General features: G+C 40.9%; 1 protein-coding gene across 1 annotated transcript in view; it reads left to right on the top strand.

Annotated features, from left to right (window-relative positions):
• The window catches only part of LOC145391418 (neuronal acetylcholine receptor subunit alpha-7-like), a 107632-nt gene extending 87734 nt beyond the window's left edge, over positions 1-19898 (top strand). Inside the window, exon 9 of the mRNA XM_080266030.1 lies at positions 19800-19898. Coding sequence (XP_080122156.1) covers positions 19800-19898 — 99 coding nt within the window. The remainder of the gene's footprint in view (positions 1-19799) is intronic.
• The last annotated feature ends 5163 nt before the right edge of the window (positions 19899-25061 follow it).

The following is a 25061-nucleotide window of genomic DNA, read 5'->3' as shown; positions in this document are numbered from 1 at the left end:
AGAGAGAGAGAGAGAGAGAGAGAGAGAGAGAGAGAGAGAGAGAGAGAGCATAATCTGGAGTATGGCTTGTTTTTGGTATAACAAATGAGAGAGAGAGAGAGAGAGAGCATAATCTGGAGTATGGCTTGTTTTTGGTATAACAAATGAGAGAGAGAGAGAGAGAGAGAGAGAGAGAGAGAGAGAGATTCACCGTGAAGTGGGCAATCAGGCGACCTATATAACTTTCAGAAACATAAAATCATCTCCGACTCACTCTTGCTTTCGAAGTTGCACAAATTCGAGTCAGACATTTTCGGTGGCTGTGTATTTTGTGAACTGGAAATGAAAGAGGAATTAGTCAACATTTTTTTTTCTCATCCATTTAATGTGTGTGTACTGTATATATTCAGTCTCCTCACCTCACCTCACCTTGGCCTTTTGATTTTACCTTGACTTGCATTGGTCGCTTCATTTTACGACATTTTGGTCATTTCATCTGACCTTCCTACACCACAACCATTTCATCTTACCTTACATCATTTTGGTCATTTCATCTTACCTCACCTTCACCCATTTCATCTTACCTTTCGTCTTCTTGGCCATTTCACCAAACCTTACGTCAACACCTTCCTTTATTTCACCTTGGCTATTTCTTCTCACCTCAACTCACCTTCGCCACTTCATCTTTCTTTACGTCACTTCACCTTACCTTTTCACACCTTGCCTTGCCTTACCTTACATTACCATACCTTATTCCACTTCGCTTAACTTCGCTTTTTTCAAATTCCTCTACTTTGTTAGAGCCTTCCACACATCAGCTTACCTCTACATTACCTAAGCTTACCCTTCCCTACTGTACCCTCCCTTTTTTTATTCCACATCCCTTCAGTTTCTTTACAGTTTTACCATTGTTTACGTTCCAGTCCATCCTCAGCTTGCCTTACCTCACATCACCTGCCCTCACTTCACCTCACCTTATCTCCCCCCACCTTATGTCATAACATCTCTTTCTTTCCTCATGCACTTCACCCCTCCTCATCTCACCTCACCTCACCTTATTTCTTATCATCGCTTTCTTTCATTATTTACTTGATCATGTCCTTTCCATCTTCCCCATGGCCCTTCCTTCACCCACCACAGATTGACCCTTCAGTACAGAAGTATGGCCTGTATTTTTTCCTTGCTGCCTGATAGGAGTTAATTCGTGCTAACATTCATCGAGGAGTAAGAAGGTTTAGTTTTGTTCAGGTTTCAGCCTACAGCATGTGTTTCTTCCGGGAGACTGCTACACAAAAATACTACACAAGGAAAGGCATACTTAATAGGCTGTTTGTTTGATGAGTTGGATGTGTCCCTCCAGGGCAAGTAGATGTTAATTTCTGAGCGTGTGTTTAAGTATGGTTCCACGTTTTCTCTCTCTCTCTCTCTCTCTCTCTCTCTCTCTCTCTCTCTCTCTCTCTCTCAAAAAAGTTGCTCCGTATCCAGTTCAAACACTCACTAATGTTTAGTCTAAAGATTTTGTCATATCCTGTCGACAGTGATCCATACCAGCAGTAAGGTACCACTCGAATACTTTTGGATTGTGACGATGGCCTGTATGACAAAATTTATTTCCGAATCGTATCCTTTAAGTGGAAAACCTCTGTAAGTAAAAGAATTCCTACAGAATGAAAGAATTCCTTTAAAGGATATTTCGTTCTCCGAAACTGATCACTGGAAATTATCTGTTTTCTACAACTGACGTAATTCCCATAATTTAAAAAATAAATTACCGGTATGTATTAATTCCTGGTAGCTGAATCAGTATCTATAGGTGATTAATTCCAACGGATTATAGGACTCTGTTAAAATGCTGTTAGTGACTAATGCCAATAACATGAATTTTGAACCGTGTTTTCTAAAGTGAAAATTCCTCGGATACTTCACGAACCTGGTATTCGATCGGTACACCTTCACTGCCATCTTTTCGACGGGATCATTAAAGGAATCATGGGATAGTCGGGGGTTAGGGAACACAGTTATTAAAAGTTACGCCGAGAGAGCTTTTACACGTGGTGATGCCAGTCACCAGTTTTATCTAAATTCCTTGGTAAGTCTGATGTTGGTGGTGGTGGTGTGCGAAGCATTCTCGGCCCGCAACGGAGAATTCCCCGGTTTGATTTACAAGCAGACCGTGAGACTATTTTTTTCCCGCCTCCTTTAACCCATTACGTTCTTCATCTTGAAATTAAAATACGAACCGGGATTGTAAACAGACAGTTGGGTGTCGTAGACAGGGGTAACGTTTGGTTACTTTCATTATCAGCCACGATTGTAGTGTTAATTTTTGCTTACTCCCATAATACGAGTAATGTCAGATCATGATGGAATAGCCTGGAACACAGTACTTCTCTAATTCACATTCTCACTATCATTTCTCTCTCCCCTCTTCCTTCCGATTAGGTAGCAAGTCCCACAACAACATTCGGGCGCTTTCTTTGTCAGTTTCGTTTTAGTGTCTTGGGAGGTAACACAGGCAAACAAGGTGAAAATATAACTTCCTTCCATCCTTGGTAGTTGAAGTACTTACACAGCCTTAATGTCAGACATTAAAATTAATTGCCTTGTACCTAGCAGATAGATTTTGGATTTTGGATTCGAAAAGTGTATCCTTGAATGATTTCGTTTTCACATTTTGTCAATTTTATCTTAGCCACACCTTCCCAACCGGTCTTTCATAACATGCTTCAGTTTTTATCCGGGAACATTCGGAGTTCAATACCCATTACTACATTCCACCAGCTTTAAATGTTCTGTGAGTAGAGTGTGGAGTGTAGTAACACCGCAACTCCTCCCATCCTGTTCTCTTGTTTCTATGATTGTCCCAACACTAGTTTCTGTTCTTATTCATCCCTAAGTGTTAACAATAATTTCATTTTTTAAAGAAGTGTACTGCAGATGTCTTGACCATGTGCGGAGCGAAAATTGTTTACATATGGTTATGAAAAAATACACCTGAAAAGTTAGAGAGAGAGAGAGAGAGAGAGAGAGAGAGAGAGAGAGAGAGAGAGAGTGAGATGTTGTGTATGTTTATGTATGAATGTAAATATTGTGTGTGTGTGTGTGTGTGTGTGTGTGTGTGTGTGTGTGTGTGTGTGTGTGTGTGTGTGTGTGCACTGGGACGTGTCTATGTGTGCATGCTTCCGTGAATGAATTGAAGAGGGTTTTGATTCATCCCAGTGAAAAAAACAACAACAAAAGTATAAAACTAACCAAACCAACCTTTCTCACTCAAGTGGCCTCTACCCTGTCGCGGTTTCTGTTTGTCAAGAGTTTATTACCAATTCAAAGGAACTCACGCATCGATGTTGCTATTGTTGCCTGTCGTCTCCATGTTTCGCTTCAATTATTATTTTTTATTTCTGTTCGCTGAAATTTTACAAAAAGGTGCACGTTTGAACTGTCAGGTGTGTTGAATAGTCGACTACGGTTTGGGATTGAGCCTTAATCCTTCTGTCCAACAACCCGTTTTCCTTTTGATTTTTATTTCTTTCTTTTTTTACATTCAGCTATATCAAGAGAGTTATATTGTGTCCAAGTGCAGCTTTTCCACCTATAAGGGTTAGACAGTCTCTCCCCTAAGCTGAGTCGAAACATCTGGTGGTAGCATGACAAAAGTAAAATTGAAGTCCTCATGCTAAGTGCTTATCTTTTGGAATCTATATCCATCAGATGCAATATCGTCTGACTTTAACTGGACAAAGTTCCGCATGTCTACATATTCAACGAGAACGTAAGAGTAGATAATTCCTAACCTTGGTACAGAACTATATTTCATTCATTTCAACCAGGCAGAGAATTTCACTCTTTTGCAGCTTGTTTCCCTTACCTCATTACTTGGACCAGGCAACACTACGGCTTAACATCTCTTCTATATCACTGAACAATACAAGTAATTAATATCATAGAGTGTAGGCAGACTGGGGAGGCGGTCACGATACCACTGAGCCACTTACGCTAAACGTGGGTATTGGAGAATGTTTTTCATTTGATCCCGAACAGTAAACCTACCTAGTAAATTTGCCCCAGATTATCATGGTTCCATTGATCACCGGGTTGCCCAGCTTCTTCGACAGGGCATTGTTCCTTTGAAGATGACAGGAATGGCTGCATGTAGACAGGGAAGTTATTTGATATATTTAGAAAACTGCGGGTAATATATACATATTGAAAGATAAATAGGTGGGTATACAAATAGACAGCCATAGTATAATGTAGGGAAATGCATACTAACTGAAAGACATAGGTAGATATAAAAAAAAATAGATATACGAGACAGATAGCCAGACAGGTAGATTACAGAACACAAGACAACCCGTTATCTGTGAGCCAGGTAGACTGTAATAACACTATTACTGTAGACGAAAACTTGACTATTCTGTATCCATCCTGGATGACTCCCAGTGTTGGTTGAGTGACATGTGAAGTCAAGTTGTGACTCTAAACAACTTTTTTTTAATAACTTTTCCTTCTGCAATCAGTACTTTCTGTTATTTGTTTTCGACACAGACACACACAAATACATTTCGTACAAAAGTAATGACCATCGACTTCGTCTGCCTGGCCCAATAATGATAGAGAGATCTCGACAGACACTGACCCTGCCTCACTGATACATAGCTGACCAGTAACATAGCCTACCAGTTACATGGGTTTTAGTACACTGCTCTCTCTCTCTCTCTCTCTCTCTCTCTCTCTCTCTCTCTCTCTCTCTCTCTCTCTCTTTCAGAAGTGAGACTGCTGTCTTTCTCACCAGTCATCACTTAGTCTGTCTGTCAGTGTTTCCCTGTTCCCATGTCTTAAACAGTGATCTCCCTAGAAGTAAGGCAGATTTTAAGGTAGGGGCAGACGCCATGAGAAGTATAGCCGCGGTACTGGTAGTTTTTTGTGAACGAGTATTAATACTCTGGACCGAATTATCACTCTGTAAGGGAGCACTGCAAGCTTGTGATGCATCGTTTCAGGTGAGATGACGCCATGTCATGTTCTTGCTGCCTTCATCAGGTTTCATTCAGTTTAGGGGAGACTCTTGGGTGAAGCTCTTGGTTTTTATTGACCTTATAAAGGTGAGACGATGGAAGTGTTATGGCAAGGATGCAGAGCCGCAGTGTTTTCGTTTTCCGCCACTGAACTAGGTGTAAAAAGCTGCGAAAGGCTGAAAGGCTGAGCGAAGTTGAGGTGAAGGCAGTACATGGTTTATTTTAGTTGGAAGGACAGCCAAGGGAATAGTAGGGACTCTCCTTGTCTTGCCCTACCAGCAAACACTAATCTCGTTTACGACAGTGAGTTGATCACAAAGTTGTTAATCGTGTTGGTTCCTGGTTTTGCGGTCTCCTTGGTTCCGCTCCCTGTAAATGGAGTAGGATTGCTCTCTCTCTCTCTCTCTCTCTCTCTCTCTCTCTCTCTCTCTCTCTCTCGACGTTTTTAATATTCCACCGCTTGCTAACACTGTTTTTGAGGTTGTTTATCATTCCACTTTATCTCCCTTTTGTCCCACATCTTTACCTACCAGCCTATCTACCTACAGTACCTACTTATCTCTATCCTAATGTATCTCTTTACTCTCTTCTTGCCTGTCAACCTTTCATCCTAATCTCTTCACCCTTCAGCCACCTGTCATCTTACCTGCCTGCCTACCAACACAACTATTCATAAATGTCAGTCTCTGCATAAAGAGCTGTCTCCATACAGTAAAGCTTACATAAAGACACAGTTAACTGACAAAATTCAATGCATGACTCAGCAAAATGCATGAAATTTACAACAATTTTTTCCCCACAAACGTAAGATTTCCAGTTTAACACGTGTGTGGTCAACAAAATGCATGACAAATGCAAGCACAGGTATCTGTGATAAAGATACTGCTTACCATTTTAGAAGAAGCTAAGAATTTTCAAAATCAATAGATCTGTAAATATTAAATGATGCAGTAGTCGACATGGATTAAAGAGCATCACATATACAGGGTAACCCAGAAGAACCTCCCACATTTCAAAGGTAAATGAAAAAAAAAAAAAGGTTAAAGATAATCAAAATATTATTTGCGCACATGAAACTTCATTTAATACAGTTTTTATTCATCAATGTTTAAAGATGACATCCTCCAAATGGTGGCCGTCATTGTCTATACACGCTTGGAGGCGATTTCTGAAGGCTGCCATGGCTCGACGGGTCATGTTGGGTGGACCAGCGGCTATCTCCTGCTGAATAGCAACCTTAAAGGCTTCAAGAGATTGGGGTCGATGAGTATACACTATACACTCGTGATTTAAGGTAGACACGCTGAAAAAAATCACAAGGGGCGAGTCAGTGGAACGGGCCGGCCACCCAACATCGCCACGCAACGTGGTGGCGACCATCATCCACTCACTTGATGTAATGCTGCCTACTTCTTCCTTAGCCTTTATCATTCTTTTTCTATGCCTGCCCTCCTCTCTTCCTATTTCTCCCATCTTTCCTGTCACTTCTTATTGCTTTTCATTCCTTTACAGGTGGCATTACATTGAGTGACAAGCCAAATGGTTTCCTGTGAGCCAGGAAACCATTTACAACGCTGGGTGGTAACCATATAACCAAACCATACGTGCTCTCTACATGTCAGCAAGTGGGTTGGTGGAGGGTTAGTGCCCCTCCCCGTAAAACAAATAACTCAAAGCCAAATGGCCACCCCTCAGAGAGAGAGAGAGAGAGAGAGAGAGAGAGAGAGAGAGAGAAACTATCGACTTAATAGCTTCGACTTATTTGCTTATTATCACTTCTTTACAAATTTCAAATAAGTCCTTACGAATAGAATAACAACAAATTTGGATGAAAAACAACTTCATTTATTCCAAACTGGGTACTCGAAAGCTTATCATCTACACACAATGAATCAGTTAATTAAAAATATATATAGAATATAATAAACCACTGTGCTTAGATTTGTCAATTGCGAGAAGGCTTTCAAATCAGTGGAGCAACTAGCAACAGTAAATTCGTTGGTGGAACAAGGAATGAATGAGAACATTGTAAAACTGTTCGAAAACGTATGCAAAGAGGAAACTGCTATAGTTAAAGTACAGTACATATAGACTCGGGAAGAAATTAAGATTGGGAAAGGCCGGCATTAAGGAGATACAGTTTCTCCAAAATAATTTAAAGCATGCCATGAAAACATTTTCAGGAAGCTGGACTGGGACAACAAAGGAGTAAATGTAGATGGGGAAAACTTAAATAATTTAAAACTTGCAGATGACATTGTCCTAATATCATAAATAGCAGATTCATTGCAAGAAATTTTGGATGGAGTAAGTTCATTCTAAAAGTTGAGGTAAAAATGAACCAGAGTAAAAGTAATGTTTAATCCAAATACACCCAAAAGCGTCATCATGAAGAACTTGGGGAATTCAGTTACTTGGAGCAAATATCAGAATTAACGAAGAACCATGAAAATGAAATTAAGATGCATTTCAGTTGGATGGAAAGGACTTGATAAACATAAAGACATCATGAAAGCAATTTCCTTGTGTGTATGAAACGAAAAATACATAACGCCCAGTTGTGAGAACTGGAGACAAGCAAAATGAATGGCAAACAAACTATTCTGTTCTCAAAGGGCAGTGAAAAAGTCATTGTTGGGAATATCTTTGAGTGACCATAAGAGATCAACTTGAGTGAGAGAACAGAATAAAATCCAAGATAATAAGGAAGATACAGAAGAACAGAAACGGAGGTGGGGAGACGATGTTGCAAGAATAAGGGATAACCGATGGCTCAAAAGCCTGACGGCCTGGACTCCAAGAGATTGCAAGCGTGGCAGGGAAAGTCCAGACAGGAGGTGGAGAGATGAGATAGAGATGCTTCTAGGGAATCCTGGCAGAAACATGCTTAGTCAAGGAAGTCATGGAGAAAGTTGGGAGATAGATAGATACATAGAAAAATAGACAGATATCATCTCCATTCCGTCTTTTCTTGACATTTCATATACTCATTCCTCCTCTTTCTCGTTCCTTCCTTCTTTTCCTATCTTAATTTTTTCCTTATTATCTTCCTCCTTTTATTTTTTTCCTTACACTTTCCCTTATTCGCTAGTCTTGCTCCTTCCCACCTATCTTATTTCTTTGCTTCCATCCTTCCACCATTCCAATTTGGTCTTTCTTCTCTCTTGTCTTTTCTTTTTCCTTTGTTCACTTCGAAACACACCCTTCCCATTCTATCTGCCCTTTCTTCACTCCCTTCTATCCCTCTGTCATTTCCGCTTTTCCATCATATGTTTTCTTCCTTCTTTTCTTTCTTACTTCCTATCCTCTTTCCTTCCGTCTCATGTATTATGTTTCCCAGAGGACAGATTTTTTTTTTTCCTTATTTCTTTTCCTCTTTACTCTTATCAGCGCTCGCTTCCCCTGCTCACACCTTAATGTCTGTGGTGAATGGTCTGATTATCACTTTGAATGTTTCAGAGCCTGGTATCTCGAGACACTCAGCATTTCTGTTAAGCCTTTATAATAAGTTTTAAGTTTAAGAAGCTTTAGAAAATGTTTGCAGAATCACCAAACTTCGGACGCGGAAGCCAACAGACGCCTAAACAACCGTCTCAGTAAAGGCAAACGTTTTAGTCGGCGTCCAACAAGATTGTGGTACGGGGCGAGTTTGGTTCAAAAGTTCCCTCTGGTTTATTTGTTCTGTAATTATTATTATTATTTTTTTTATCATACCAGTAACAAATGCAGGTAAACAGATAAATTTTCATATGAGAAGCAAGATTTGGGATTTGTGTGTGTGTGTGTGTGTGTGTGTGTGTGTGTGTGTGTGTGTGTGTGTGTGTGTGTGTGTGTGTTCAAAATTTCATCTTTAGTCGTTTTTATTTCTACTCATTTCGTCCTCTTTTCTTCTCGATCTTTCTTTATCTTTCCCATTGCTCTCTCATTTTCCATCATTCCCTCTCTTTTTCTTTCCTTCCCCTCCTTTTCGTCTTCCTTCTCCCTCCCTATATGTCTCCCCCTACCTTTCTTTGTGTCATTCCTTACTCCCTCTCCTTTCTTTTTCTTTTAACTTCTTTCTTCACTTAATTTTCTTGTTCATCCTTACTTTATCTTTCTCTTCCATCTTTCCAATCACTCTCCTTCCCTCCCTCCCTACTATTTTCCCATACCTTCCTTCGTGCCCTCTGGTTGTCATTGCATCCTCTCTTCCCTCCTCTCTTCCTTCTCCCCATCCTTTTCCCCTCTTATCCCAAGCTTCTTCTCCATCCTTCAGCCTTCCTGCCTTCCGTCAAATCCCTCTCTCTTTTCATTCTTTACTACCTCGTTTCCTTTTTTCATATCCGTATCTAATTTCTTACTTTCTTTCCATTATATCCCAGTCCTTTCTTTCATTCCTTCCACTCCCCCTTTCTTCCTATTTTCATGCGTGCCTTCCATCTTGCCTGCTTCACCATCATGTCTACAATCCTCCTCCTCTTCTTTACCTCCTTCACTCCCTCCCTCCTGCCATCCCTCCCCCCTTCCTTTCTTCCCTCCTTCTTCTCTCCCTCTCTTCCTCCCTCCCTCGTTCCTGGATTTTCTTCTCTCCTCTCCTTTCCTCACCATTCCTTTCCTCCCTTTACCTCCCCCTCCTGCCCGCTTACAGTCGATATCTCTCTCATCTTGCCTTCTTCACCCTCCTTTCTCTTATTTTCTTCCTTCCCTGTCTTCCTTCCATTCTTCCATCCTTCCTTCTCTCCTGCCATACTTTGCTCCCAGTTTTGTCTCTTTCTCCTCCCAGTTCTTTCATCCCCTTATAATCATCCGCTTGAGTCTCCCATGCGAAACCTAGTTTTACTTTCCTCCTCTCTCTTCTTTCCTCTTCTTTCTTTCCGTCGCATCTCTTTCCCTTTCCACTCTTCTTTCTCGTCTATCGAATTCCCGAAGGTGAAATCGAGGGTCTTAGCAAGCTTGAACCGGGATGTTAGTTTTCTGTCTGTCTGTCCTTTCGTATGTCTGTTCGCACTCAGTCGCCCGCCGCCATGCATCGATTTTGGCGACTGAGGAGTCAAATGAATCCTCAGTATCTGACGGTGTGCCCTCGTGGAAGGGGTCAACACGCTCAGAGCAAACGAAAGATCACAGTGATAAAAATATATATTTAAAAGAGTATAGGTATAAGGACGCATGAGTGTGACTGGGAACGCAGGAGGCAGGCGTGAAGTGCACCCTTGCTCTACCCAAGGTCTACTAAAATTCTCTCCACCTACGGCCCTGTTCGTCCATTGTTGGGGGTTACCTAAATAGCTCAGTTAGTAAGCTGCCGTACCAACGCAATTACAAGCGCTGGTTCGAATCCTCGCAATGTAGCAGCCATGGCTCAGTGGGTTAGAGTGTTCCCCTCAGGCCGAAGGGTCGGAGGTTCGAGTCCACCCAAGGATCATGGGTAGACATCAAGAAGGGAATCCGGTCATGAAGGGCTACACGCTCAAAACCTAAATCCTCTACCCAGGGGCAACGCCTTAGACCTTATCGAAAAAAGGCGGGACGAGGTAAGACTCAAATAAAAAGTATAACATAAATATCAATGGAAAAGGTGTTTATAATCCAGTAATATCTGCGCTCATTACAGATTTAATACAACCCACTAGAACGTGGCGAAATGCAAAAAGCTTTAAATGTTCGCTTGTGTCGCCAACTCATCATAGTGGTGGTGGCAGGCAGTGGGGTAGGCAGGGAGACAGGTAGCTATAAACGCAGGGAAGTAGGTATGTAGGCAGAGAGATAGATAGGGAAGGGGGAAGGGAGGTGGGCAGACAAAGAGACACTCAGGGAGGAAGGCAGAGAGGTAGGCAGACATGTAAGGAGGCTGGTAGGGAGTCGGTATGGTAGATGGGAAGTTAGGAAGGCAGGGAGACAGGCAGGGAAGTAGGTAGGGAAGTAAGCAGGGAGGTAAGTAGGATGGTAGGCAGGCAGAGAGGTAGGCAGGGAGGTGAGGTACGTAGGAAGGTAAATCGAGAGGTAAGCAAGGAAAAGCAACAAGAAGCACAAGGTGACACTTTAAATGGTAACACAATAATTATCAGCTTAATAACCCCCGGCAAAAGAATCACACTATCCAACCTGAGATCAGTGCATAACAAGAATCCTCTGCAGACGGAAAGTACTATGCGAAACTGCGTCTTTGGCACCCTAGCTTGGCAACTTGGAGCTAGTACCAGTATAGCTTCCCATTTCCTCTCCTCTTCACTCCCTCTCTCTTCTCAATCACCCTTCCTTCTCTCCTGTTTTCCTTACTCCTCTTTTCATTCGTCTCCAAATATCTCTTCCTTTTATCTTCTCATTCTGCACCTGTCTGTCTTCTCGTTTTATTTCCATTAAATATTTCATCTTCTCTCATCTCTTCATTTCTCTCGTTTCCTTTCCCATTGCTCTCTCTCTCTCTCTCTCTCTCTCTCTCTCTCTCTCTCTCTCTCTCTCTCTCTCTCTCAGGTCGTCTTATTTGATTATTATGCACTCTCCCTCTTCATTCGTTCGGTCTGCCTCTAACGTCCTTGTCTCATTCTTTCTTTTCATTTTTTTTTCTTCTTATTCTTTCACTCTTTTAATCCTCCCTTTATCCACCTTTCTATTCTTTGCTTAAAGCTTTTGTCTGTATCTTTATTGCAAGTCGTTTCATCCTACAAGATAAACACACCATAGTTTCCCGGTATGATAGTTCTGAATTCCTAGGTACTGTTTCCTCTTTCCTGCACTCCAGTTATCTTTCTGTACCCCTCTTCTATTTCTTTTTTTTTTCTTCTTCTTACGGTCTTCGTCTTTTGTTCTGTTGTTATTGCTTCTTACTATTCTTCTCTACTTCCTTCTTTTGTTTATTTTTAATCCTTCCCTACATTCATTGTTTCATCTCCCCATCCTTCCTTCATCTCTCCCTTTCTTCTATCCTTCCTTTTCTCATCTTCCTTTCTCCTCTTTATTGGATCCATTGCTCCTCCCCCCCTTCTTCCTTTTCATCCATTCTGTCCTGCGTCTCAGCCTCTCCTCTTTCACCAGCAACAATATCCTCAATCCCCTGCCCACCCACCCATGTCGGGTCCAGTTTTCCTCGTCTCTTGCTTTATGGTGCCTGCCCGTGTTGTTTCCTTCTTGACCTCCTACTGCTATCTCTCCTTCCCTCCCCCCGTTTTTGAGTCTTCCGTTTCTTCTTCTCCTTCGTTGGATGAGTCTTTCCTTCCTTCTTTCATCTCTTCCATATACCATTTCTATCTTCTTTCTTTCTTAATACATTTGTTCCATAAATGTTTCCTTCCTTCCTTCCCTTTCTTTCTTTGTTCATTGCATCAGTATTTTCCTCATTCCTTCCTACTTACATTAATTGTTTCACTTGTTCTCATCTAGACATCTGTTGTCCTTCCTACTGCTTAATCTCCCGCTTAGAATTTTCCCACGTCCAACCAGGTTTTCGATGTTTGCCAGCCGCGATAGAGAAGGTAGTATTGTTTTCAGTTTGTTTGTCTGTGTGTCTGTTAGCACGATCACTTCGCAACCTCCCATATCATCACAAAATTTTACAAGCGTGCAGTTGGAAAAAAAAAATCGATTATGATTTTGAAACTGAAGTAAGGCAAGGTCCGTCTGTCTGTTACCACGATAACTTCGCAGCAGCTCAAGATAACATCACAAAATTTTACAGGTGTGTAGTAAGGATCAAAATCTCCTACGAGTATTGTTTTTTGTTTGCCTGTGTGTGTGTTTGTGTGTTTGTCAGCACGATAACTTAGCAACCGCTCAAGATGTCATCACATAATTTTACAGGTGTGTAGTAGAGCTCAAAATCTTCCACGAGTTTAAAAATGGTGAAGGTAGGTCAAATTGTGTTTCTCTTTCCACGATAACTTCGCAATCGTTCAAGACACCACTAAATTTTACAGGTGTGTAGTAGAGATGAAAATCTCATACTAGTTCGAAGTTGGTGAAAGTAGGTCAAGGTCAGGGTCATATTCCGTGCGGAGCTGGATATGTAGACTCACTGTTGGTGTGATTCCCCCCTTGGGGGAGCCTGTAGTATTATCTCTTCATTACTCTTATCATATTTTTCCTTCCACACGTGTTTCCATCCTCCTCAAATATCAGTTTCTCCTTCTCCAACTTCCTCCTCCCTCCTACCCCTCCTGCTTTCCTCCTTCCAATTGTTTGTGTATTCCTGTGTGTATTCCACACCTTTTTCTTATTCCTATTTGCTTCCTCATTACTATATTCCTCCCTTCAAACATTGTGCCCCACTTGCTCCTAGCGCTTCCTGTCTCTTTTTTCTCTTCATTCTCCTCCAGCGCTTTTACCATCATCTTCACCATGCTCATCATCATCATCGTGCAAATCATCATCATCACCATACTCATCATCATCATCATCATCATCATGCCTGGCTTCTTATTCTAGCCATCCACATAATGAGTCTCATCCCCCACTCAGCCAAAAGACAAGGCACCCAGGCAAAAGATCCTCCAGCGTCACACACACACACACACACACACACACACACACACACACACACACACACACACACACACACACACACACACACACACACACACTATTAGCCTCCCCCTCGGTCTCTCTCTCTCTCTCTCTCTCTCTCTCTCTCTCTCTCTCTGCCTCCCCCAGAACAAAAGAGTATGCCAGTCAGTCCAGTTTTTTCCACAGAGTTATACATATAGAGTGCGCCACCCTGGTTTGAAAGTGACGCAACCGGAAGTGGCTCAGCGGCCATATTGGGATGCCCAGTCTCACGCTAAATTCAAAACAGGTAAGATGTTCTCGCTTCTCTGTGATCAGGAAATAAAATAGAATGGAAATATATTCAAGCACTGCATCAACTTCAAGAAGAGGAGGGCCTTCATTTAGGAAATAAACTCAGGGATATCCATCTTTCATGGCACACTCAAAAGATGAAAGTAAAACTTGCTGCGCAAACACTGAGTTCTAGTGTAGCTGATGCATTAATCTTCTGTCGGGATTCATTACATCTCCCACAGTTTTAAGGATTGTCAGGGTACAGTTCAATTTCTGCAAATGGCTGATAAACTTTTTGATGTACTGAACTCGAGAAACAAATTTGCTAGAGGAATGAAAGCAGCACTTCAACCTGAGACAGAAGTAGTTTCAATGTCATTCTTAGATCAAGCATTTGCTTATCTAATGACTATCACTAATTCTGATGACATCCTCATGTACAAAACTTCTAGAAAGACACCTTTCATTGGTTTTTTGGCTGCCATTAAGAGTGCTCAGGCACTTTATAAACAGTTTGTAGGTGTAAATAAGCCACTCCAGTACTTTCTAACTTATAAGCTGTCACAGGATCACTTAGAACTCTTTCTGTGCAATTCGAGCATCTGGTGGCTTTCGAAATAACCCTTCTGCGTTAAACCTCATGGCAGCATACAAGAGACTCCTTCTGAGGCATGAAATAAAAACGTCAAACGGGAATGTCTCTGCACAAGACCTCACTGAAGTGCTCACATCTGCAACATCTAGCAGTGTCATGAAGAAAGCTTTAGAGGATAAAACTGAAGATATTATGATGGCAAGAAGATATGATATCATTCCTCGCAGTCCTGCCCAAGAAGATCATGATTATGTAGACTGTCCAAACTTTACAGATGTGTCAGATTATAAGGAAGCTGCAGTAGGTTACATTGCCGGATATGCAGTTAAAATGGTAAAGAGAAATATTTCATGTCCAGACTGCTTGTCTGCACTTACAGCAACAGAAATTAAGAACAATGATAAAAGTTGTGCATTGATACTGGTTAAGGACAAAGGCGGCTTGATAAAGCCCTCTATGAGTGCTGTGTCTGTCTGCAGATCAACAGAGAAAATATTTCAGAAAATGTTGAAAAGTCATGACAAAGAGCTACGTAACATTCCCAGAATTTCCTCTCTAGTTGCATATTCTGTATTGAAAGAGACTGGTAGCACTGCATTTAAAACACATGATTCCCATATGTTTGAATGTTCACCTGATAATAATCACATTTTTTCTCTTATTAAAGCAGTGGTGCTTGCATATTGCAAGATACGTTTGCATCATCTTGCAAAAGCAACCACTGCTAAAGTAAGAGGCTGTTATGTTAGGAAAACACTAAGTTAGTATTATTTAAGAACCAGTAAGTGAGGGAACTCACCATCCACTCAATTAATGTAATGCTATTAATAAATTGGTATATGTTCGCTTCTAATCGTTGATTTTTGTGTATCCAAAGTAAAATGGTGCGTAGAGACAAGGTAAGGGGACCGGGAATAACTTTTCTTCTCACTTCATTCAGAGCGCAATAGTAATGGAAAAAAGGCTTAAAATAGCTAAAGTAATTATATTGATAACTGCTCTATCTATTTACATCAGGATATAATGCAAAAAACACTCGGGAAAGGTTAGTATTTGTGAATTATGATGAGCTGTACGAGAAGGTCGGGACTCGGTAGAGTGGGCATCCTAAGATGGCCGCCGCCCCGGGCCCGCTGGCTTCACTTATCGCCCATACCACAACACAGGGACGCGCGCTCTATATGTATAACTCTGTGGTTTTTTCCGTGGGATGTGACAGTCCAAGGCAAAGCTTCCTAAATTTACAGTATTTAAGGTGAGGTTTTCGGTGAACACCCATTGTGACGGTACCTCATTGGAAATCCTCTGGCCGCCTTTTGTAGCATTTTCCTTTGGCTTCTTCCTCAAATTTTTTTACATTTTTCACAAAGAGAGAGAGATCATATTTCCTGACAGTATCAGGTTAGTCGCAAAAAAAAAAAAAAAAAAAAAAAAAAGAAAGAAAGAAAGAAAAGGTAAAGAACAAGGTTAGAAAAGGAGGAGGGAGAGAGAGAAAGAACATTTTGTTGAGTGTGTTTGTACTTTATGAGGTAAATGTTTACAAAATCATAACACCTGATTCGAAGTAAATAATGTGAATCAATTCGTTACACAGTTCAAAGTCGGTTTTCTTCTGTGGCGCTGTATTGTGGGGTCACTAATGTGGTGTTGAGGCTTTGTAAACATTAACCCCATCATAGATTTTTTCTTAATGGTGAAAATAAATAGAACTTTATGAATTTCAGGGCATTTTTGGGACTAGCCTACCGAGACGCCATTTAACCTAACCTAGATTAGTGTCATTCGAGCCTAACCGAGACCAGTTTCCAATTGTTATGTCGTCGGAAAGGTTCATCCTGAATGTTTTCAGATTTTAAAAAACGCGACAAATCCACTCCCAGCCCTTTGATTGTGTGGATCGGAACCATAACACACCAGCGAAAATAAAAACATACCGCTTATGACCATAATGCACTGCCAAAAAACCAAAACGCATCGCTTTCAATGGACGAAACTTAAACAGCCTAGGCATCACTGGCATACACATAAGATCCCGTGCACTGTCCCGCTTACATTTAATTTGCGGAAGAAACGTCACAGATGAAAGTTGAATTAAAACAGTGCAGCGAATTGATTCATGTTATTATTCTTAGGAACCTGGTGTTATGGTTTCGTAAACATTATTCCTTTCCTGTATTTTACTTATCTGGTCATCTGTTTTTGGTTTCCACTATTCAATTTTCAAACCAGTGATTCTATCAGTCATCGTATTTAAAAGTTTTTGGTTGAAATCGCTGTATTATGTTTATTTCCGTCGTAGATTAGTAGCACTTAAAACAATATTATAGAAAAAGCACATGAGGAAAGGAGAGAGGATATGCCGATACAGGAAGAGAGAAAACAGGAGACTAGAGGCTTGAGATATGAGAAAAAAAGAAGGGGGAGAGGAAGTGAGAAATGGAGAGAGGAAGGAAACAGATGAGGGGGATAAGTAAAAAGAAGAGGAGAGGCAAAAAGATGAGAGAGATCTATTTATCTGCAATGAGACGCCTTAATCACGTAAGGGGTGTCCACAAACAAATCGCCTCCATGTCGATCTGTCCCCGGCCATTTTGCTGCCCTCCCTTCAACTGAACCATCCTCTCTCATATACCTTTCCACTCCATTCCATATCATCCACAGTCTCCCTCTCTCTCTCTCTCTCTCTCTCTCTCTCTCTCTCTCTCTCTCTCCCCTTCCCTACAACTCACTCACATACACTCTCCTAGTTAGTCTCTCACTCTCCGTCCTCTCCTCATGGCCAAAACAACTCAGTGAATTTCTCCTAATGCTTTCTGTTACATCCACATCCACATCATAAAGCTTCATCACTTCCTCATTTGTCAGTCTGTCACTCCATGTAACTCCACATGCTCCTCTCAGATAATCCATTTCCATTGCTCTCACTCTTGCCTTGTGTCCTTCCAACAATGTCCAAGCGTTGTTTCCATACGTTAGAGTGGGGATCACAGTACTGTCATGTAGTAACTTTTTCTTTTTATTTTGACTTCCATGCTAACTTCCCTCTTTACGTTCAGTGTTTTCATTCAACCTGCAACCATTCTTTCCTGCTGTTCCCTTTCAAGCACTTCATCCTCCAATCTTCCATTCCTACTCATCACATAAAGCAGGTTCGTAAATGCAATCATATTTTCCATTTCCTTACTATCCAGCCTCACTGTGCAGTCACTGAATTCATTTCTTTCTAATACCACTACTTTACTCCTCCCTACATTCATCTTTAGATTTCATTTCTTACGTGCTGTCTCAAACTCATTCACCAAGCCTTGCAGCTCCCCTTCGTCTTCACTTAACAATACAGTAGCATCTGCAAACAACAGAACAGAAGGCCTCCAGAAACTGCCCTCTCTTATTAGGGCTGCTCCAACATGCTCTGCCCTAACTTGTATCTCGTTTATAACTCCATCCATATACAAACTGAACAACCATGAAAACACGGCACATACCTGTTTCAATCCAACATTCAGACAGAAAAATTTACTCAATTCACAGTCCACATTCACTGCAGCCCTAACACTCTCAAACATACTCTTCATGGCATTCAACAAATTCCCGCTTACTCCGTATATTTTTAATATTCTCCAGATTCCTTGTCTATCCACTCTGTCATATGCTTTCTCAGGATCCCTGAAGGCAGCGTACAACTTCTTTCCCTTCTCTAAAAACTTTTCCACTAAACACCTTAGGATAAATATGTGGTCTACACAATCTCTTCCCTTCCTGACACCCCTCTTTCCTTCTCCAGCTAATATCTCTGTTATTTTTCTAACTCTGCCAACAAGTATGCTGACGTATACTAATCCTATTACACTACCAAGACATGTGCCCCTGTGATTACCACACACTACTATTTCCCCTTTTCATTTGTACAAGGGAATAATTGTACCTGACTTCCAATTTTGACTACCTTTTTCCCAGGCCAATATGCATATCTTCCATATCCATTTTAGTACTATCTCTCCCCCATGCTGCAGCATTTAGCCACACATTCCATCAATTTCTGCGGCTTTCCCCATTTTGACTTTCTTCGTTTCTTCCACTACTTCATCCTACTGATTTCATTCTTTTCTCGCATCTACCTCCTTTTCCCAGCCGTTCCTCAGTCATTTATACTAGCGTTATTTTCATTCCATATGTTCAGCAGTTCATTAATGTGTTCTCTCCATCTGCTCACGTTTTCTTCCTTCTCCAGCAGTCTGCCATTTCTATCTTCCACTCCTTCACTACGTTCTCTATCGCCCTGTTTTACTCTCCAAGCCTCCTTTCAGATCATTTTCTTACATTCCCTCCACTTCAAACTCAAGTTCCTTCTAGACTCTTCATCCACTCTTTTATTACTCTATTATTTTCACCTCTTTCTTCTTCTCCACATATGACTCTCCCAACTTCCTCCATGCCTCTGCTTCCCATCCACTCACTGTATGCTTTATCTTTTTGTGCCACAACTTTCCCCATCTCTTCATTCCATGACGTTGTTCTTTGCACCCCCTTTCGTTTCTCATCACCCAACACACCACCTCACATGCTGCACAGATTTCTTTTGTGAGTACCTTGAACACACCTTCCACCTCCCCCATCTGCTCCAAAACATACTTTCCCAATCGCTCATCCATTTTTCTCATATTTTCTGCTTATTTTAATCCTCCCGCGACCTTTCTACCCTCATTGTATAGACTGCTTCCCCATGCCCTTTTCACCTTCTATTCACCCAGCGCATTTGTACCTTGACTTTCACCGCTACTAAGTGTTGGTCATAGAGTTCTCATCCCCAACCACTGTATGCTCTCACACCCGGCACGTATCTTCTCATTCTGTCATTGCCATACACAATCAAGCATTGCCTTCCGTTCATCCAGCTCACTATCCAACTTTCTCATAATTCGCACATAAAAAGAAGTTGATAAGAAAAGAAGAGATGAGAAGAAAAAGAGGAGAAAATGGGAACTATCAGCAGAATATGAGGAAAGAGGAGAGGAATGAAGGAAAAAGAGAGAGAAGCAAAAACTGGAACAGATAAACGTGAGAAAAAAAGTACTGAGGAGTAGAAATCACAAGCAGATGAGGAAAGAGGAAAAGAAAGGAAAACAAACGAGGAGAGATGCAAGAGATTATAGGCAGATGAAGAGGAAATAAAATACGAGAAGAAGGAATGAGAGGAAAAAGAAGCAAGAAATGAGGATCATATGAGAATAAAGAGAGGAAAAGAGAGGCACAGGGGGACGATAGATGGAAAGAAGAGAACATACATATGAAGCAGTAGTATATACACCAATATATAATGTAAATGAATGAATAGATCGATAGATACATGGATAGAAAGAGAGAGAGAGAGAGAGAGAGAGTAGTTGTGTATTTATTCTAGGATATAAAACAATCCACGTACTGATACTGAATTTCTCCCCTTCCTTTAACAGGTAGCACTGGTGTTTGACCGGTTCCTACTGATGTGTTTCCTGCTGTCCACCGTTATCGCCACCACCACCATTCTCTTCTCCTCCCCACACGGTCCCTGACGCCATTTATCTGCCTATTTTGGCAGTAATAGTATTAGTAGTAACTATAGCTCCACGCATTACTGATGTCCAAACAGAGAGAAAAATAATAACACAAAAAAACTAATGCTGTCTCTGTTTCGGTTCGGGTTCACATTTCTTTTGGCGTTTTTTATACTCTATCCTCCTTCTGTCACAGTTCATATCTTTGACTCTATTCATAAATGGGTCGTGTACTGTTTGTTCTGTCTCTGTTTTTTTCTTTTCTCATTAGGTTAATCTCTTCGAGTTTCTGTACAAGCTGGGAAGTGGATAAAAAGGGCTCAGGTTCAATCCTTCGGGTGTTTTAAGATAAAAAAAAAAAAGTCTTTGGTTTGAAGCACATTTTTTTACTTTTCCCTGTTAGATAATTAAATGATATTAAAGAATTCAGTGTCATGGATTTGGCTGGTATATTCAGCTTTTCCGTTTAGAAGTTAAAATATTCACATTCATTAACTTTACTACTTCCGTTTAGGTCATATTTCAGCTGCCCTATTTAAATTTCTACGAAAGCAGAATACAAAATTAAAACATACCATAATTTGTTGAGATTCATATATATATATTTTTTCCTAGTAGTACTGTGAGACAGCCAGGTTTTACTCCTGCTTAAGAAAGCCGATGTTTCCCAGTCTTCACTCCCACGTATATCGAACTCTTAAGATAGCCAGACCATTGAATTACTTTTGTCTCTCGTTCAAACTGCTTGAAACTCGATTTCTGGTATCTATGCTTTAGATAGTCTCGAAAGATAATGCATACCTATTTCTTCTCTTTGTATTCAGCTATACAGAATTTGTATCATTTCATCTTGTTTCTGCTAATTCAACAGTTTTAAATCAACGTTATCCAAAACTGTTTGGGAAGGAAGGGGGTGAGAGGGAGAGGCTTGTCTTTGGCAACATAATGCGAGTGTAAGATAATCACCCACGTCTCGCAAAGCGGAATAGGGTGTTATGTTTTCAGCAATGCGCGTGCGTGCGTGCGTGTGTGTGTGTGTGTGTGTGTGTGTGTGTGTGTGTGTGTGTGTGTGTGTGTGTGTGTGTGTGTGTGTGTGTGTGTGTGTGTGTGTGTGTGTGTGTGTGTGTGAACACAGTAACAGAGTCAGTTTCTAACTGATTTTAACTAAACTCAGTGGAAGGGTTTAGGGACAGCCTATATACTCTAGAAATGTATTTCATTTTAGACATGAGGTCAGTGGTCAAGCTCACTAGGTTAGGTCACACTCTGACCTAGCAAAAGTAACATAATAGTTTTAATTCAATTTCGACCAAAGTTTGGGAAATAATTAAGGTAAAGGTAAAGCTGAAGTGACTGAATTTTGAGAACTATCAATCAAAAACCAAGCTTACAGAGCATGTTCAAAATTCTACTCGTGGATGTGTTTGTTAAAATGATCTCTCCGTTGTCAACTGATATTTACCAAGTTTGTGGGAAGGGTTAAGAGTCAGCAGAAGAGCAGAACTATTGATTTTCAGAATACGGGTCTGTGGTCATAGTCAACTTAACTGCCTTTAAGCGATTTACAGAAACCATTTGGAGGGGGATTAAAGGCCATGGATGAACAAAGGAATTAAATTTTGAGAACAATCAGTAAAAAAATAAGGTCGAAAGCAAGGTCAAAGTTCGACCCATGTGTCTGTTGATGAACAAAATAACTAAAGCAGTTTGAATAACTAAAGCAGTTATAAAGCACTTATAAAGGAGATACAAGGTACGGCAGTGGATGTTGGGGTGGCCCTGATTAGGAAGGGCAGCTTTTGGAAACTTCTTGTACTGTTATTTGCAGATGTTACTGTATTGTTAACTGAAGACAATGGGGAACTGCAAGGCATGGTGAATGGGTTTGGGGGAGTGTGTATGTAACGGAATCTAAAGGTGAATGTAGGCAGGAGTAAAGTTATGGTCTTGGAGAGAAATTAAGTCACCGAATGTACAGTGAGGCTGAATGATGGGGAAATGGAAAATGTAACTGCATTTAAGTACTTGGGTAGCTTGATGATAAAGGATGGAAGTTTGGAGGATGAGATGCTTGAAAGGGTGCAACAAAGAATAATGCTTGTTTTTCTTTGAAAACAGTGATAAGAAATAGGGAAGCGAGCATGGAAATAAACAAGTCGCTGCATGATAATATTGTGATACCAACGCTAGCTTGGGCATTGTTGGAAGAACACAAGTCAAGAGTGAGATCAGAGTTATTTGAAAGAAGCATGTGGAGTCACATGGAGAGACAAACTGACAAATGAAGAAGTGAAGGAGCATTGTGGTGTGGATTTGCATGTGATAGAAAGCGTTAGAAGAGGTACAATGAGATGTTTTGGCCATGTGGATAATGGAGAGCGAGAGACTAACGAGGAGAGTGTATGTGAGTCGGGTGGAAGAGGGGAGAGGGAGGGGGAGGCCCAGGATGAGATGGAGGGAAGAGGTATAGAGGAATATGAGAGAATGGTGTGTGAGCTGGGGGAAGGGCAGTGAAGTGGCGGAGGAAACGGTGACATGGAGGCCATTTGTTTGTGGTCCCCCCTTATAGGATTGAGGCGTCTGGCAATAGATAGACAGTTTTAATCTGGTTTGAATCAAACTTGGTGGAAGGGTTACGGCTAGACCAAGGTGTATGCCCATTGTTTTTTAGAACAATACATGAAAGATCAAGGACAAATGTCTTTGGTAACATGAGGTTTGTAACTGATTTACTCACAACTTTAGGAATGAGTTAGAGGTCAGGGAAGAATAAAGGGAGTCAGTTCTGAGTACAGTCAGGCAAAGGTCAAGGTCCCAGGGCAAGATCTGTAGATAAATTAAATAAATAACACAATTTCTATCCGATTTGCATCAAACTTGGTGGATGAGTTGAGAATCATCCAAAAGTGTGGCCGGTTGTTCTTGAGAGAAATCGGTCCTACGGCATCTGAAACAACTTTTATCGGATGCTGGCTAAACTTCGTGGAAAGGTTCAGGGAAAAGCAGTTACAAATAAATGCAATTTTGAGAACAGTCAGAGGTCAAGGTCGCAGGAATAGATAAATATCCAAGGTCACTGGTCAAAGTCACGTCACACAGTTTTGATGTGAGTTGAAGCAAAGGTGGTGTAATGGGCAAGAGTTAGGCAAGAATGAGATTATTTGGTTTTGATAGTAATCTACCGAAGGTCAAAGGAAGGCGGGTATTGCCCTCTCTGAGTGCAACTTTTTTTTTCCCCTTTTCTTTGGCACTGCTTCGGGTTAGTGTTTTGGTGGTAGAAATATTTTTGTACTTTCCTTATTTTAATCTTTGCACTGTTATACTGTTAAACATTTTTTTTTTCCTTGCAAAATTGGTCATATATTTTCTTTTGTAGTCATCTCAAGAATTGGTGGCAGAGTATCCAGTTTTCCATTGGCGATAATGCACGTACAGTACAGAGTGACCAAAGTATTCAGAAACTCTGCCATCACTTGTTGAGGCGACTGTACTTTATTTAATATCAATGGCAGAAATATTTGTGTGTGTGTGTGTGTGTGTGTGTGTGTGTGTGTGTGTGTGTGTGTGTGTGTGTGTGTGTGTGTGTGTGTGTGTGTGTGTGTGTGTGTGTGTGTGTGTGTGTGTGTGTGTGTGTTCAGCTAAGTCCCTACATGCTTGTTAAAAGATAGATGCTTACTTTTTCTTTCAGGTCTGTACTTTCATATTGGTGATTGTAATAACCGAACGTCTATATTTCTAAACATTATACTCGTATTTAGTTCATTAGTTTCATAACTACTGTCCAGCTCTGAGGTGGGCCAGACCTTTCTCTTCTTTAGTAGCTTTATAGTTAGTTTTCTTTTTTCTTTTCTTTTTTTTTACGTATAGACTTCATATTGGTGTACTATGCAAACTGTTTTTTTCTTTTTCTTCTTTATTTCAAAGATTTCTGAGTGGTGTCCCACCACGAAATTCAGGCAGTTTTTGCATTTATGTACCTGGAGTAAGAATCTCGTAAATTTGGCTTCATATAAAGGTCTTATAGCCTGATGTTTGGGGTTGACTATGTTAAGTGTTGTACACAATAGACAATTCACTTTCATAGCCGTGGTCACACACCATCAGGAGGGTATGTTACCTTCATGTGCAAACAGATTTACATATTTGCAACCGATTCCTCGTCGTAATTAACAGCCGCGATTGCGATGCGGGTATTGTTTTCAGTCTGTGTGTGTTCGTGTGTGTGTGTCTGTTAGTTCGGAAACTTCGCAACCGCTCAAGATATCATCACAAAATTTCACAGGTGTGTAGCAGGGGAAAAAATCGATCATGAGTTCGAAATTGGTGAAAGTAGGTCAAGGTCTGTGCGTCTGTTACAGCGATAACTTTGCAACCGCTCAAGACATCATCACAAAATTTTACAGTTGTGTATTAGGGATGAATATCTCCTACGAGTATTGCTTTGAGTTTGTTTGTGTATCTGTGTGTCTGTATGTCTGTTACCACGATAACTTCGCATCTGCTCAAGATATCAACACAAAATTTTACAAGTGTGTAGTAGGGATGGACATCTACTACGAGTTCGAAATGGGTGAAAATTAGTCAAGGTCAAGGTCATATTCCGTTCCGCGCTAGATATGTATCAGCTTGCGGCTGGTGTGATTCCCCCCTTGGGGAAGCCTATAGTTTTTTTTTTTTTTTTCAGAATAAAATTTTAAATCCTGGAAGATTTTGCAGTTCGTTTCCTTTTTATCCCTGCAAAACAGAGTAACATAAAGTAATTCTTCTCTTGTGACCTGGACTGGATTTACCTACCGGTACTTGTGGGCCCCAGGCTAATCTCATCAGTGGGCCCCCAAAATTATAGAAATGTTTGCATGTTCCAATAATCCCTCCCTCCCTCCCTCTCTCTCTCTCTCTCTCTCTCTCTCTCTCTCTCTCTCTCTCTCTCTCTCTCTCTATTTATATATATATATACATGTATATATATGTTTATATATATATTGACAAATTAGCTTCAGTGGGCCCCCAGATATCGGTGGGCCCTAGGCCAATGGTCTACTAGGCCTACTGATAAATTCAACCCTACTCGTGACTGATATTATCTTTTGTATTGAAGGAACAAAAGACCTAGGAAGATTCTGCACTTTCGTTGCACGTCATGCGAAAACAAAAGTTAAAACACGTAGTCGAATATACAGT

The sequence above is a fragment of the Coenobita brevimanus genome, chromosome 18 (genome assembly GCF_032717465.1).
Source record: "Coenobita brevimanus isolate Jiangsu-jjx chromosome 18, ASM3271746v2, whole genome shotgun sequence".
Taxonomy (NCBI): domain Eukaryota; kingdom Metazoa; phylum Arthropoda; class Malacostraca; order Decapoda; family Coenobitidae; genus Coenobita; species Coenobita brevimanus.
Note: the sequence above shows the minus strand (reverse complement) of the source record. Positions and strands in the feature narration are given on the sequence as shown.